Genomic DNA, 17,507 nt, shown 5'->3' on the forward strand with positions numbered 1-17,507 from the left:
CACTTATATTGCTTACATTGATTACAGCAAAACATTCGGCCAAATACAACACAACCATCTAAAATTGCTCGAAAAATTTAATGTCTCGTTCTTGGAAAGAAGATTTATCAAAAACATGTGCTTTAAAATACAGCAGTAGTTCAAAGTGGCAGCAGTTTAACTGAATTCTTCCAATATCTAAAGGAGTTCGACAGCGATGTAGCCTATAGTGCATACTCTCAGCAATATTATTTAATCTATGTAAGGAAGAAATTATCAGGGAAGCATTAACAACACTAAACAGAAATGGAGTCAAATTCATTGTCAAACAATCTTTACAGTGTTTGACAAGAAGCAACGTTGTCTTTTACCTGTTAGACATTCCAACATAGAAACAAACAAGGTAGGGCGTGGAAATGAGAGAGCACGTCAACGTACCAGTGTAAGATAACAACACGACCACAACAACTGCAACTGTAGAGTGTAGAGTACATAAAATATTACTAGATGAGTTTTCATGAGTTAATTCAAAGTAGCCTAGTTGAAATCTTTGTTTTATTTAAGTGAAAGTTTCCATGTCACCTTTGTGTGGTAGAAATTTCTTTGACTGAAACACACTCTTGCCTGTTTAGGCTGCACAGGCCGACGTGGCCGGTGTCCACGTCGGAGATGAAGTATGAAGTGAGGTTGCTTTTATTGGTGGATTATTATCATTCATAGATATCTATTCCATAATGGTGGATTATTATCATTCATTATTGGTGGATTATTATCATTCATATCATCTATGGTTCAACAAAGCAAACTCTCTACCAAAACTTTATTATCATTCAGCTTTCTATTCATGATATGCGCAATTACACGCAGAGATTATGTATTTGTTAGCTTTGTTAAGAAGTTGGGTGTCTGCCACTTGGAAAAAATCGTTGTCTTAATTTTGATTGACATGGATGCTCGTTTGGGGAACATTGACGTAAGACCAGAGGAGGCGATTGGTTCCAGTGCTCGTCGACTGTGAAACAGTAGCTTCTGAAACAAAACAGTGGCTTGGATGCATGAAACAATTGGGAGGTTGCCCAATGTCCATTGGTGTGGGATGCAGGCATTCTAGTAAAACTGCAAAGAAAACCTCTCTATGCTCAAATACTCCAGTTGATTAAAATCCTCTTAATTTGCCCGGTAACCTCTGCTGCTTGTGAGAGGTCGTTTTCCAATCTTCGTATAGATTGAAAACCTGGCTGAGAAATACTTTGGGACAGTAAAAGTTGAATGCTAACATTGTTTGCAACATTCACCAAAATATTCTTAATGACATCAGCATAAATGACATTGCTAATGAGTTTTTCAATGCGCACTATAAGACGCAAGACGCAATATATTCGGTTTTAACAAGTTCTTGTGCTATATTTGAAAGTTATTGTTTTTGTCATAAATTTGCAGATGTTCTTCTGTAGCTTCGATTGTTTTCAGTCTCCTGACTTGTGACTTTGTCCTATAGTGCACTAAGTGTAGTGATTCTAGTGAAGGAGAGGACAAGAAGAAAAGTAGCCTATAATTTCTGTTGTTTTTTTTTTGTTTTTTTTGAAAAACTAAGTATTCATTGGAAGGTTATAGGTTCGAATACCGCTGGAGGTACCAATTTTTTTTTGCTTGTTTCTTAATCTTGAAGCAGTCATTCACAAGAGCAGTTGTAGCAATTTTATCTCCATGATTTCTTATCTGTGTATTATGCTGTTAGCAGCTAATTTACCGAGGTCCGGTGATTGCCACTAAAATTGTGTAAGCTATAAAAATTTGCATCCCTCCAATGGTCAAAATCGTCTAAAATTTAATATAATGTTAATTTATCCCTCTAATCCTCAACTAACTTCAGCACCACTGCTTACCAGGCATTGTCCGAGTTGGAAAAACCTACCTATTCTCAAATACTCCTGCTGATTAAGATCCTCTTAGTTTGCCCGGTAACCTCTGCTGCTTGTGAGAGGTCATTTTCCAATCTTCGTAGATTGAAAACCTGGCTGAGAAATACTTTGGGACAGGAAAGGTTGAATGCTAGCATTGTTTGCAACATTCACCAAAATATTCTTAATGACATCAGCATAAATGACATTGCTAATGAGTTTTCAATGCGCACTACCGTATGACGCAATAGCCAATAAGTTTGGTTGTAACAAGGTCTTGTGATGTGTTTGAAAGTTATTATTTTGTCATAAATTTGCAGATGTTCTTCTGTAGCTTCGATTGTTTTCAACCTCCTGACTAGTGACTTTGTCCTAAAGTGCACTAAGTGTAGTGATTCTAGTGAAGGAGAGGACAAAAAGAAAAGTATAACTTGTGTTTTTTTGGGAAAAACTAAGTATTCATTGAAAGGTAACAGGTTCGAATCCCGCTGGAGGTACCAATTTTCTTTGCTTGTTTCTTAATCTTGAAGCAGTCATTCACAAGAGCACTGGCCGCACTTTTATCTCCATGATTTCTTATCTATATATTATGCTGTTAGCAGCTAATTTACCAAGGTCCGGTGATTGTTTAATAAACTTAATAGGCTACCGGTATCACTAAAATTGTGTATAAAAATATGCATTCCCCAATGTTCAAAATCGTCTAAAGTTTGATAAAATGTTGATTTATCCCCCCCAATCCTCAACTAACTTCAGCACCACTGGCTACGTCAACACTACTAGTTTTATTCGAATGCTTAGCACAAAATGACAAGTTGAAACTACTCTATGTGGCCTAGATGAGTCTACGTAGAAAATTAGTAATTAGCCTACCTGTCATGAAGTCAGCTGCTGCAAGGGAGATTTTACAAATATTTGTTTTATTTCCTTTCCCTTTTCTGTGGCGATGTATTTCAACAGCTATGATGATGAAATTTCCAATAAGAATCGCCAATGCCATAACTATTGTAAAAAATAAGAATGAAGCGACCCCGGCCTGACTGCATTGATTGTAGGAATTGGTTGGTGTGTCGGCCCATACTTCATCTGCGTTGTTATCACAGCAACCAATAAAACCACTTTAAACTAAAATATAACTATAGTAGCCTACTTACTGTAGTTTGATTTTGGCCTAAACGAAGTTCAAAATTCATACCCGAACCCAATTCAGAGTTCATGCCCGAACGCAGTTTAAAATTCATGCCCGAACCCAGTTCAGAATTCATGCCCGAACGCAGTTTAAAATATATGCCCGAACCCAGTTCAAAATTTATGCCCGAACCTAGTTTAAAATTCATGCCCGAACCCAGTTCAAAAATCATGCCCGAACGCAGTTTAAAATTCATGCCCGAACTCAGTTCAGAATTCAAGCCCAAACCCATTTCAGAATTCATGCCCGAACCCAGTTTGAAATTCATGCCAGAAGCCCAGAACTGAAATCAGCACTTAGCCTATGGCATCATTGTACAAAACCTGACCTTAAGATTTTTGTTACAGCTAAATTTCATAAACCAACGAAAGACCTAGGCTATATATTGAATTTTGTTCCTAAAATTATGCCAAAACGTGCATTAGAATCTGTGGCCAGAGATGGGCAAGATCACCAGTATTGGTGATCTTGAAGATCAATATCAAGATCACCAAGAATAGGTGATCTTGAAGATCAAGATCACCAAACTATGTGATCTTGAAGATCAAGATCAAGATCGTGATCTTGAAGATCAAGATCACTTTCAAGATCACTTTTGTGTGCTTGAAAAAAATGAAGTTTTTTGATCAATGATGTTGCAAAAAATAATTACTATAAGCAACCTGGGTAAAAGGTATATAGTTGGTATTGCTAACTTTTACTTTTAACTACTCGATCGCTGGCCTAAGAATTGTAATAAGTTAGTGACTGTTGCTATTAAGCCTATCAATTGTTGACGTGTGGTGCGTAACAATGTTTGAAGGCTAACAGCGTAGCCTATGGCTGTATACATTTACTTCAAACTTGGCACAGCGAAACAACTTTATTTTTAATATATTTTTTTGTTTTTTGCTTAAATAAAACTTTCTTCGTTTTCAAGTTGACGTATGGATTGCTTGTGATGACGTCACATTCTCGTTCCGCATGGACTGCTTTGTGGAGATTCAGGCAATTGAAAACAAATCACAGTCACAACAGACTAACTTTCTGGCAGCTGCATCAAAATCAAGGGACAGCATCAAATCGTAGCATGGACTAGTAAACTAGCGCAGAGTTCGTTATCGTTGCGGCATCGGCTTAAGGTTTCCAATAGGCTCGTCTAAGTTACAACCACTTGAGAAGTTCACCTTTTTGCAGTAGCTCGGTTGCTGTATTTCAATATAAATATTAAATAGCCTATGCCAAATTGCTGCATTCCTGGATGTACTTATGAATATTCAAGTGCACACAAACGTTCACTGTTTTCTATAAGACGTCCAGATCTTGGCAGGACTGCAGAAGAAAAAAAGCATCGATCCGATTTGACAAAGTTTATTTTGTCCATACGTGATGCAAGCAAGGGTGATAAAATCAAAGAACTTCTTCATAAAGAAACGTGAGCCACAAAGTTGTGAGCTGTATCTTAATGTTGTAGTTCAAGAATTTTTATCTAGGTATTTTAACTTGCTGTGTGCTAACAGGGCATTAATATGTGAAAAGCACTTTGAAGAGAGGGACATAAATCGATCAAATTCATCAGCAAAACTTATTTCTGGAGCTCTTCCTACCAAATTTTTGCCGGAGAAGTGCAGAAGTATAAAGGTAGGCTACAGTCTGTGATTGCTGTTCATTTTATGCTTCTATACTTAGTTTTGATAAAAAATGCAATGATGCATTACATATAAAATCTAATTTGCTTATGTATGGATATAGGTGCTGCAACGAAAGTCCCCAGTCAAACGCAAGGCTTTACCTGCAAGACGTGTTCGACATTTAACTTTACACAATCTGGAAACTTCTTATTCAAAACTGTCACCTCAAATGAAAGGTAATGCCATACCAAGCTTACTTGCAATTGTTTATGAATTGAAGCTATCTGGTACCGTATGTGGGATATTGTTTCTTTACGTTCTGTTTCTTTACGTTCCTCCCCCCAGTCAAAAATCGTGCCGGCACCCCACTATCTCAGGTTTATAAACTACCTACAACAAGCTGTAATGACACACTGGAAATAAGCTTAAATGATAGTTCCAACGATCATGAAACAGAAGTTGCATAGCCTACGTGAAGAAAGATTATTGTCTTGATTTTTTATAGTAAGCTATTCTGTGAAAACTTGAAATAGGCTATATGCCAAACAAAATATTCCAAAGGAGCTCAAAAGCCGCCACTCGCCTCGCCAAGCCCAAACCGTGCAATAATAGCCTACCATAGATACGCTTGCCAAGCTGACAACCTTGATTGTTCAGTTCAGTTCAGTTGTTTTTTATTTCTGACCATCATATCAAAAAAACAATAGGCTAGGCTACACGTCAACATAGCAAAGGTCGAGAAAAAGGTAGAAGCGACAAAACGCGAACGTTAAAACGTGCTTGTGACCGAAGTAAGTTATTAAGTTGAGAAATTTGGCACGGTCGCAACACCTTCAGAAAAATTTAAGAATATAAAGGGAAAATAAGAAGAAAAAAAATTGTTACAAAAAAATAAACAACATATATTTGGGCTATAGCTTTATTAGCCCAAATAGCTTTAGCTGATATATTTAAGATTTGTATGGACAGTTGCTATGAAGATCGGCCATGGTGCGTTATCAACAGTGCTGATGGTCGTGAGGGGAACACGTCTTGATGCGTTTAGCTCATAGCAAAGAAGAGCAAGGCAGGCAAAGAAAACCCCACAAAGAAATCCTACCACGGGCAAAGCCATTTTAACCGCAACGCACCATAGGCCTTGCACGACTCACAAAATAGATACAACTTGACGATGCGAATCAATGACGAAAACAAATAAAACAAACTAGCAAAAACAACATCATCATCTTGCGGAAATTCAATTATACCCAGAGAAGTTATGTCTTGAAGATGTCAAGCGTGCTTTGATATAAAGTTGCGTTGATAAAGCGATAATTTTACACCCCAGTCAGCTAAACTCGTCACTTCCACACCGATCCAACGTTAGCAAACGTTGAATTAATGCAAAAATTACAGGCATCGCTAGCTGGGACGTAGGAGTGGCATGTCACAATAATATGAGAAATTTGGGTTACCATATGTTTTACACGTTAAACCATAATAAAAGTGAAAAAAATTCGGCATATTACGTTAGAAAAAATGGATAAACAAACAGACAATAGCATGACGATCCAGTCCAAGATATTGATATAAAACAACTGGTTGGAGCACATGGCCACCGCTTCACCGAAAGATGGCGATTGGTCAAAGAGGATGGAAAAACTTCTTCAGACTCTGTAGAACTTCTGTGGACAAAAAACACGAGAACCAGAAAGCCAGCAGGAGTATTTACAACCTTACTATTTTGCTAATAAATCTACACACATTGGTCTATCATTGATGGGCAAAAAAATATATATATATATATTAGTAGGCCTACGTTTGGTGTATGTAATACTTAGATAGGATTATTTCAAGGAAGATTTAGCTTGTTTATTTTTGATTTAAAGCCTTTTACAGTTTTACATTCATTTCTGATAGTAGTTGGAAGCTTGTTCCAAACTGTTGGCCCCATGTACCGTATTGATTGTTTGCAAGTGTTAATTCTGCAATATATAGGAATATAAGGAGAGTTACTTCTTGTGGTTAGGCTACTTGATTGTTTACACATAATTATATCATTGAATGTTGTGGGAAGTAGCTTTTTTGAATACTTAAACATGAATTGTTGATTGTTTCCATAAAATCAGTCGAGCGTGACGATAATTCCACGATTGCTGAGTTGCATATCTATACGTAAGACATCTATGGTAAAAGATATATAGTTGGTATTGCTAACTTTCAGAGGTGGGCAGTAACTAGTTACTTTTTGAGTAACTGTAACGGTAACTTCGTTACTATTTTCCAAAAGTAACGAAACGTGGTAACTAGTTCCTATTTTAGCACTTTTTCAACAGTTACAGTTACAAGTTACTTTTGTATTGAAATTTCTGTTTCTAATCGCCGTCCATTTCTCTGCACATGTTTGTGTCATGCTTTATGCGTGTTTGCTGCGCGTTGCGCAATAATGCATTCTTCTCGCAGCTGTATTGGAGCAGCACTGCCCATGCGCGGCGCTCTTGTTTTGTGATCTTTTGGAGCAGGATTGCCATATTGGCGAATTCATCGCCAAAATATAGAAATCTGGCGATTTTTTAAGACGTTTGGCTTCATATTTATGGTTTGGCGCTTTGGCTCGTTTTAGCGCTTTTTGAGAACTGATTTGGCTAAATTAATTGCTTTTGGTGATTGATCAATATGTGACTTTCTATGCAATGTTTAGCAAAAGTGTTTGGCAACACTTGATAGCTCAGTTCATGCTTGTCGTATAGGGTAGCCACTTTAACAAGTCGAAATTCTGCCACTGAAATTGATTAAAATGAAACCGCCAACCAATCATAAGCTACGGTTTAAGTGACGTAAAAAATGGCGAAAAGAAGATCATAGAAAGCAAATTAAGTGATGGATTTTTTGTCAGCTGGTTGGCTTAGGGGATAGGGTTAGGGCTAGAAAGTAGTCATTTTATTGACGCGTGTTCGATTCTCACCACTGCTATTGCTCTTTTTCTTCTGTAATTACCAAATAAAGTTCAAAACAAGCATTAACTCTCTGGATGAGTGCTAGAAGGGTCACAATTGGACGGTAGCCTCTTATAACACGTTCTGATTGGTTGGCGGTTGCATTGTAGTCAATTTCAGTGGCAGAATTTCGACTTGTTAAAGTGGCTACCGTAGTATAGCTGCCAGAGGCATACAGGAGCCGTAGTTTTGGAGTATTTAGGACCCGGAGTCTCGGTGTTACGTTCACTGTTCGCAACCTTATTACATCATTGTTTTCTCGATTCAAAATCGGAAGTCGATGTCTAAGTAACTTCGAGTTATAGCAGGGAAAACAAATTAATTCCTTTGTTTCGAGCATTTAAAGAGAATATAGTTTCGGGAGCGAGTTTGCTTTTTTGTACCAAAGACACGCAAAACACAACAATACCACAGAGTTGAGCATTACAACAATATATTTTAGATGTTTGCAAGTAGCCTAGTTTAACAGTCAAACGTTTTCGGCTTAACTTAAGCCCTCATCAGGAATCTGAAAATATGTAAGGCACCTGCAGCTAATAAGGCCCGGCCAGTAATAAGGCCCACCCCCTGGATCTCCGTTGTTACAAATCTTTAAACAAAATTGGAAGATTTGCTTGCTGCTATGGTGAATTGAGACTAACTGGTAAAGTTTCACAGCCTAAAGTTGAGAACTTTTTGAGTTATGGAAAGTTGAAGTTTGGGGGGACTGAAATTGAGTAGTTTTATTAATTTTCACATATTTTAGACTGTTCTACAGTTAACAAACCGCTTTGACTTCCGTTTTTTTTGCATTTTATGTGAAGGATATGTGCATGCTGATGCAGTAAAACCAATAAATATGAACTTTTTTTCTAATTAAAGCAAGACTGATAATGATGATCAGACTAGGCTAATTTTGGTAATGAGGCCTATGGGCCCGTGGGGTAACGTTGTGCACCCCTGGTTAAAAAAGTGAGGGTTAAAGACTTGAGTGACCTAAAAATTCTTGTTACACCATTAATCCAATTTGTTATTGCAATGGAAATATCATAATTTCAGAATCAAAATACTTTATCATCCCTACCATATCTAAAAACACCATGTCGCTTTTTTAAAAATGGAGCATGGGGCGGGGAAGAGAATAATTGTCTCTGTGTATTTAATTATTAGTTATGTGCCTGTGTTGTCGATTAGAATTTGTTTTGTGGTGTTGTTATTGTGAAAATACACCTTTTCCATCACTTTTGGTGCTAATTCAAACCGGGCCTTATTCACAACACGTGCATCTAATAAGGCCCGCTTGAAAATTTTTTTATGTTTTTAATATTTTACAACCCCTTTCATTTAGAAACTTGTTTAATAGATATGCTGTTTAGATAGACCCAAAGTATCCTCATTCCAAGTTTCGTTCAAAATTATGCAGTATTTAGAAAAATATTGAGGTTTGAAAATTAGCGGGCCTTATTAGCTGCAGGTGCCTTATAAATTGCAACAAATTTAAACTTTTTGAAAGTAATTATAACTAACTGACTATAAGCATCAAGAAACACGCAACGATTATAAGCAATAATGTGGAAAACAGACAGACGGAAAACAAATTACATTAGGAAAAGGCAACTGCGTAACTAGAAAAGAATTTGCACCACAGGGTGCGTGATACATCTAATAAGGGTTGAGGAGAATGGATGCGCCTCCCGCAAATAATTGTTTGTTTAAATTTGGATTACAGCGTTTATGTTGAGATTTATGAGTAACTGAAAGTAACTAGTAACTGTAACTAGTAACTGTAACTAGTTACATTTTTGAAATCGGTAACTGTAACGGTAACTCAGTTACTATTTTGGCCAAGTAACTGTAACTGTAACTCAGTTACTTTTGAAAGTAACTTTGCCCACCTCTGCTAACTTTTACTTTTAACTACTCGATCGCTGGCCTAAGAATTGTAATAAGTTAGTGACTGTTGTTATTAAGCCTATCAATTGTTGACGTAGTTTGCGTAGAATCGCAACGTCACACCCAAGGCCGAGGTTAATTACAGTAGTAGGCTACTGAAAAAGTCGCAAAATTTGCAATTAGTTTTTTACTTTTTATTTATAATAAATAAATAAAAATAAACTTTGAACTGCATCATTTTTTACCAAATTTTTGTCTGATTTATGTGGGAGTTTTTATACGTGTTACTAAGTAGTTTTAACTTTCACTGTATTATGTTAAAGTTTATTGCACCATTTATCCATCTGGCAACGTTGATACTGTTGTCTGCTATCAAAAAAGTTCAGAGGTTTGCGGTCAGACAAACCGCTCCATACTCAGACCCTAAACAAGTCTTATTCTGGTTGAGTTGCTGCAATAAACCACTTTACATGACTAAAATCGGCTAGACTCTAAATTTTTTAACACCGCCATTCTAGACTTTTGAAACATCTAAAACTGGGTCAAAGAAAGCAAACATTTCTTTAAAATTCACACATGGAAATTGTGAACAAAGTTAAATCATATTTATTATACGTCAACATAAAGTAGTACACGGAAATTGATTTCTTTATTATGACCAACACAGAAAACTTTTTCAATTTTGAAATGGCAACACTGACCAGATCAGATGGCGACTTTATATCGTCTTTTGTTGGACACATATCACATTAACAGTGGCTTAATGTTAGTAGTTGCCACTAACTACTTTGTACAGTACGAGTTCTAAAAAAATGCCTCTATCTAGTAAGTAAACTTCAATTTTAAAGTGATCTTGATCTTATTGTTCTTCAAGATCAAGATCACACAAAAAAAAGTGATCTTAGACCAAGATCACCAAAAAACAAGTGATCTTCAAGATCACGCCCATCTCTGTCTGTGGCAAAAACCAATTAGCAAAATAGGTCATTGGCTATAGACCATGGCGATCTATACTACTGGCCATCCCAACGTGGCAACAGCCAAATAATGTGGGGGCCTATACGAAATTTCAATTTACCGACTGAGATAAGTGTTACAACATGAAATCAGCAATTTTCATTGCTCAAGTAATGTTTTTTAGTCTAAAAATTGTAAATACGGTGCCAAAACGTAATTAAGATGTAATATTATTAAATAAGTGGCAAGAAAGCAGAACAATAGCTACATGTTAAGAATACCATGAGAATCAAGATATCAACAGAATCAAGGTAGCCTACACGAAATCAAGAGTGACCCAACTTTCCAAACACTCAGTATGTTAAAAAATTCGTTTTCTAATCCAGAAGTAGGCTATTTGTTTTTAGTAATAATTCATGCAAAAACGCCTTTTTTACGCCTAATACTTGTTAGTTGCCAAAACTTAATAGGCCCCCACATTGTTTGGCTGTTGCCACGTTGGGAAGGCCAGTAGTATAGATCGCCATGCTATAGACTTATTACAATTAGGCTACGCCAAGCGTATCAAATCTCGAGTAAAACGTTTTGTTAAGATATATTTTAGTCGTATGTGAGAAACGAAACTTAGCTATGTTGTCGCTCACCTCTCGTGGTGAGTCCCGGTATTTGAGTAAAGCATTCCGCTGTGGTAAAAGCCTAAAGGATAAACCCTCAAACCCAAGAACCCTTGTCTGTAAGAATAAGAAACCCTAACTTTGTCCAGCTGAAGGCCACACGACTAGCAAGACACTGACGTAAAAATAGGGGTTAAAAAATAATAAACAAAAAAACACCTGGGCAGTAAATTTTATGCAACATATTTGAAATGCAGAGTGGTTAACTGCCGACACACGCCTCGGCAATTCAACAATTACCCAACAACATAATAAGCTAAGCTTGTGTGGTACCTCGATCTGATTGGGCCAAGCTAAATCGACTGTAAATTTATCGTTTTGGCTACTCCAAATAAGATTTGGCCACATTAGCGGTCGATGAATATGATGCGAAGAAACAAAAAGGTGTCTGTGCTGTTTTTAAATGCTTTTATACGTAACGCATCAAACTTGATGCATTCAGTGGTCGTCCTATACCGTACAATGAAACTTTTTTGATCTGGCTTTCCACCACGTGCGCTGAGGTTTGAAGTTCCGGTAGCCTACATGACTCATAGAAACGCGAACAAACCAAATCCCTATTCTTCCCCGGTTCGTTTCTTTCTTTTTTTCGCAACCGTAGGCTATTTCAATTAATTTCCTTTTGCGTCATCCTGTGAGTGACGAAACATTAAAATTATGAGAACAAAAGTCGTGCCAAGCAAAACAAAAATAGTTTTCAAATGTGTTAATACTGTAGCCTACTTAACATTCGCAACCGCAAGCAGCCTAACTCTAAGAGAATCTTTAAAAAACATATCGCAAGATATTATGGACATGGAGTTTGTTTGTTTTATTATCTTTATCCTGCATTGCGGGAAAGCGGACTTGAGCGCTATGCATCGGTGTAGGCTACGCCTTCCGACGTACACCTGACCCACGCTGCAGCCGGCTGCAATGTCTGTTTCCGGTTGTCTACTCTACTTATGACTCCTACCCATTACTCGAAATCCAACACTGGGTAGAGGCAATTATCGTAAAGTTTCTTGCCTAGAAAAACAACAGCAAGTGCGGGTGGCTGGAGTCGAACATGCAGGCTCTCAACTGCGAGCCTAACGCGCAAACCACTCGGCCACTGCTGCCGACTACTAAGGAGGGAGGAAGAAAGTTTTCTTCGAAAGGCTTTTAAGACAGATGGGAAGAGGAAACGAGGACGTCCAAAAAGAATAGGTAAAGAATGAAGCACACAAAGTCGGACAAAGAAAATTCGATAGATAGAATAAGATGGAGAATAGGAGTGAAGGTAATCGCTGCATGCAAAGAATCAGCCACCGGCCCCCACTAGTGGGGACACAACCGAACTTGGAAGATGATCGTATAGCTATCGCTTTCTAAACTGAACCGCTTCTGCACGGATTTCACGATTTGTTTTTGCGTTCAATGTTATTAGGCGTACGTAGGCTATATGCCGTATATGATTGATAACCTACTTCGTCTTGAGCTCAGTTCAGTCATGGTTCAGTTTGCTTATATTTCTAACCATCACAACGAAAAACAATATTTACCTGACAAAGCAGAGGTCTAGAAAAAGGTAGTTGTCGGCTTCGTAGCCGAGTGGTGAGAACGTCTGCGCGACGTTCGAAAGGACGTGGGTTCGACACCGCTCCAGAGCACGCGGCTGTGCCTCGGCGAAAGACACTTAATGGCAAGCCAAAATAAGGGGAGCAGCTGACTCGAAGACTATATGTCACTCCGCTGCTTCCTGTCGTCTGTTGTATCGCATCTGTGATCGCAGTGTACTGTATGTTATCGCAATGGGCGCAAATAAAAGCATGATTATTATTATTATTATTATTATAGTTGCGACAAAACGCGGACGTTATAACGTGCTTGATACCAAAACAAGACAATCAGCTTAAAATGTGGCTCGGCCGTGACACCTTAATATCGGATTATAGATACCTTACATTTACATGTGATTGCAGAAAACCTTTTTATTTGCAAATACAGTAATATTCTAATTTTCTTCAACTAATAAACGATACAAATCCATATTAAACAATCGAACTACTTCATTGCAAGCCTTGTTATGTGGCACAGGGATAATATCACGCACGTTGTTTGGCAGCTCTCCGCTGCACACATTATCCAGATTCGAAACAATTTTAATGATACAGTACAAATAGCCTATGGTATGTTGCTTGTACATGAAAACACAAAAACGTGCGCTCCACAGCTCAGTTAGTAAAGCGACTGACTTTCTTTAAAAAGAAACCTCTAGATGGAACAGCGCTAGTTTGGTTCTCGGGGTGTGCGCTTGAGCAACGCATTTCAAGGAATGCTCTTCGATCAGTGACACACAGTAGGTGGAATACTTCACCAATAAGTTCGACAACCGGAAACTTCACCTCGGCAACTAAGCCTGCGTCAGTGGTTCAAAGCCTCTACAAATACAAGTATGCGAAACCACATAGAATAACCTACAGTATCAGAGGCTTTCTCAGTCCAAGATTCAAAACACTGCAATGCCTCGGGGCGAAATGAATGAAATACTTGGTAAGCTCAAGTAAAAACAAAAACGAATACAGATACTCGTGTTCCAAACAATTTTGCTGGACACGAGTTCAGTTTCTGCAGTTCAAGCTGTATTTTCTTTACTCAGATTAACTTTGCCATACTACTTCACCCTTTTAATGAGAAAATAAAGCAGAAAAAACGATAAAGCATATATATCTCGCTTTTTTTAGTCTATAGCTAGCACACAAAATCGCTCAAAAAGTCGGGATCACTCAGGCTGGAAACTGCCATCTTTGCTACAACTTTCGGTTCTGTAGTAAAACATTTCGTTTTACGCCTCCTCATTGAGTAGGCAGAAACAATTTTGGTTGGATGAACTACTATGTTTACAAATCAAGTATTTCACAAAATAGCATGTCGCTGCAGACAAAATCATTTCTTCAAGTTCATGTCATACACATAAAATAAAAATTGGTAAAAAGAAGCCGATGAATTTTTTCTGTTTAAAAATTTTACATCACCGTAAATATTAAGTTTCATAAAGGTGATTCATTGGTAGATAAAAGACTATCGTTTTCTTCAACATCAGAATCAGTGGCAGAATTCCTCGCCCCATTTGAAAAATCTTTTAACTCAGCATTCCATATCTTTTGAAGTTCACTTCGCTTTAGTGCGACAAGAAGAGTACCCAGCAAACAACTGGGCACCAGGTATAGCAAAGCTGGCTGCCCGGTCATCATCAGATACATGGCCATGAAAGTGATGATGAGACCAACACCATAACTAACCACGCCAGCAAGGTAGTAACTATGGATTTTGACAGTACTACTTTGACTCACTTTAGCATCCCAAACGGAGCAAAACCCGATCTGCAAGCCAGGCAAAATGACGTCTCCATAGCCAAGCATAGAATAAGGGAGATTGCCACATTTCGAAAACGGCAATAATGCAAATTTTGGGAGCTTGAACAACATGGGAAGTTCTTCCTTAGTCTTTCCACTTCCTCCCGTAGCCACTTTCACCATAATGCTTTCATTGTTTTTAGTAAGAAGAGGTGTAACAAACACATAAAAAATGTCATAAATGAAAAACAGCACTAACAGAATAGTACAAACCTTAAAACTTGGTAACTTAATGGTTTTGATCATGTAAATACAAAAACCACAACCAAGAATATCTTGCATTATCCAAGCAAATGAAGCTTTGCGATGTACAGCCCATGTCACTGAAAAAGAAGCACAAGCTAGAAACAAAACTATGGACAAGTATGGTGGTCGCTTTTTAAAAAACGGAATTTTGTTAGGTGGTATGCGATACCTAACAAAACAAGCTGACTTTTTGAAACAGCTATAAAACAGATCAAACAATGATAAAGCCGATGCATAGCAAAAAACAACAATTATAACATAGACTAGATAATCAAACAAAAAATACATCAGTAGAATAGAAACAGAACACATACAGAAAAAGAGAAAAGCATGAAAAGGGGTAATAGAAATGTCTAACTGGTCATTTTCAGATTCATTTGCATCTTCAACAATTGACCTATTATTCCGGCTGGCTTGAAAAAAGGAACCTTGGCACCATGCACCAACTGCCAAAGTTGCAACTGCTAAACACCACATTGCTATTGCATTAAAATCAAGAAAAGTATTGTTGTATATAAGTGGTGTGTATTCAATTAAACGTATCTTTTCGTTACTAAAGTTTTCTTGCATACTGAGATATTTAGCATAAGATTCAAAAGTAATCACAGACAAAGAAATATTTAAGTCATCACTGTTATCCACACCAGGCACATCTAATCCTTCACTGCTCACTACAATCACACCAATCCCACTTGCTCTTTGTACATTTCGTGCTTTCTCTGCAAATGTGCAATTTCCTCTTTGCAATATAACATACTTTTGTTTACAATCAATTTCAAGAGCTGAGCATCCATAACTGGGATAGATGTTAATTGTTTGATGCCAATTCTTCCAAGCTGTTACATGCTTATGTTGGTCTTCTGGGAAAGTATGTACTTGAGGGTTGTATGCAGCACATACTTCAGTTTCTTTATTTATTGATGAGGACTTAAATCGAAAGAACCCATAGTCACTAGATGATGGATATATTTGAACAGTAAATACCAGAAGACACAAAATATTTTTTAGAAAACCTATATCCATGTCTAAAGCATTAAACAAAGAATTCAGAAAACACAGCAATAAAGTTGCAACAATTCTACCAAAACTAAATACTTTCAAGTTGTTGAAAGTGATACTTTTTCTAGCTTCAAGATAATGTTACTAGACTTGCTATTTTATTTATACATGTGACCATGAAAACATACAAGAAAAAATGTTTGCGTTTGAAACAAGTTAATTTAGTGTCAAACCAATCAGGAAACTAATGCTATTGTATATGTAGGATAAAGTCAGGACTAAAAATCGGGTGGCGACGATGTCGTCCCTTGCCGATGTCGTACCCCAATGTGGTCCCTCATATATTGGGACGCGCAATCATTTACGCCACCAGAAAAAGCTTCATACTCGGCAGGCTGTTGGCTTTTAGCTCGAGCGTCAATGCCCATGTCGTTCCCAGTGAGTGATTATGAATAACGCTGCCGAAAAGACTTTATATTCACTGAGAATATGCTTTTTTGCTGAAGCTCAGGCCACAAAAGCAGGATTGCAAAATTAGGTTATTACATTTTAGATATTTATTGTGGTGTTTGTTACGTTATTCTTTCAGTTTGTTACAACTTGTGGGATTAATTGATGAACAAAGAAATAAAACAATTAATTTAAATAAACAAAAAAGTTTAAAATCTGGCAACACTGCTTTCAAGGAATGACATTGACGTGAGATGACATCGGGGGGGGGGGGGCGTGTTCAGGGGACGACATTGGTGACATCCCTAAAAATCAAACACAAACCTTTTGATCAAGAGCTTACTGCCCAATCTTACATACTACTCACTAATCTTTTATTTTAATTGCAAATAAGTAAGCCTGTAACAAAATAAATGCTTTTATATAGCCTATCCTATATAATATGTCATCGTTTTTTCTTTTATTTTTTTGTTTTTTTTAGGCCTATTGAAGGTGGCGGCTGACTTAATGATGTCTTTATGCTATCTTTTGTTCATTTAGCCCCAATAGCTCAATTGGTTAGCGCGTCACTTCTGGAACAAAGAATCTTCAAGATCAAGCGGCGCTGGTTCGACTCTCAGGGTGTGCGCTTGAGCAACGCACGTTAAGGACTGCTCTCCATTCAGCGGCATCTACTAAATGGAATAGTTCCCCGGCAACAACACTTCAACAATCGGAAACTTCACTCTGTCAATCCCAGTGACCAGGCCTGCGTCAGCGATTCAAAGCTTCTACAAATATGCGAAACTGCCAGGATTAACCTCTGCAAAAAGCTTTCCCAGTTCGAGGATAAAGATTCAATCAATGATTTAGTGGTAAAGGTTAGTTCTTAATTTTGTCATGGTTGATGTTGTTGTTGTGTATGTCTGTTGGATGGAGAATAGCCTAAACTTGATTGATTGATGTATACGGTACTTCACAGGTGTATTCTTTTGTGATGTAACCTAGGCAAAAATGCTATCTACCAAAGCTAATCTACTGCATCATCATTGAAGCAAAGTCAAGGAATCTATCAAAATAATTGATATATATACATATCAACAGTCAGTTGTTATTTCTGTTAAGCTAATGCATCATCGAAATTTCTTTTTAGATAAAAAGTGGCATGTAAAAAATAATAATCATCATCATCATTTTCAGCCTGTGACAGCCCACTGCAGAGCGTAAGCCTTCCCCTTTTCATGCCAATTCACATGATTATGTGCTAGTTGGTACCAATTGGTTGTACTGCATTGTTTG

The 17,507-nt window shown here is 37.5% G+C and overlaps 1 protein-coding gene across 1 annotated transcript; it reads right to left on the bottom strand.

Annotated features, from left to right (window-relative positions):
• Positions 1-13,100: 13,100 nt before the first annotated feature.
• Positions 13,101-15,803, bottom strand: LOC145776065 (signal peptide peptidase-like 2B). Its single transcript, XM_082587471.1, has one exon. The coding sequence runs from the start codon at positions 15,801-15,803 to the stop codon at positions 14,169-14,171; it is 1,635 nt and encodes a 544-aa protein (XP_082443597.1). The 3' UTR covers positions 13,101-14,168.
• Positions 15,804-17,507: the final 1,704 nt, after the last annotated feature.

Source organism: Aplidium turbinatum, chromosome 8 (assembly GCF_918807975.1).
Source record: "Aplidium turbinatum chromosome 8, kaAplTurb1.1, whole genome shotgun sequence".
Classification (NCBI taxonomy): domain Eukaryota; kingdom Metazoa; phylum Chordata; class Ascidiacea; order Aplousobranchia; family Polyclinidae; genus Aplidium; species Aplidium turbinatum.

What these genes read in the sequence shown, in the direction of transcription:
- LOC145776065 (XM_082587471.1), bottom strand. Translation starts at nt 15,803, where the DNA reads ATGGATATAGGTTTTCTAAAAAATATTTTGTGTCTTCTGGTATTTACT.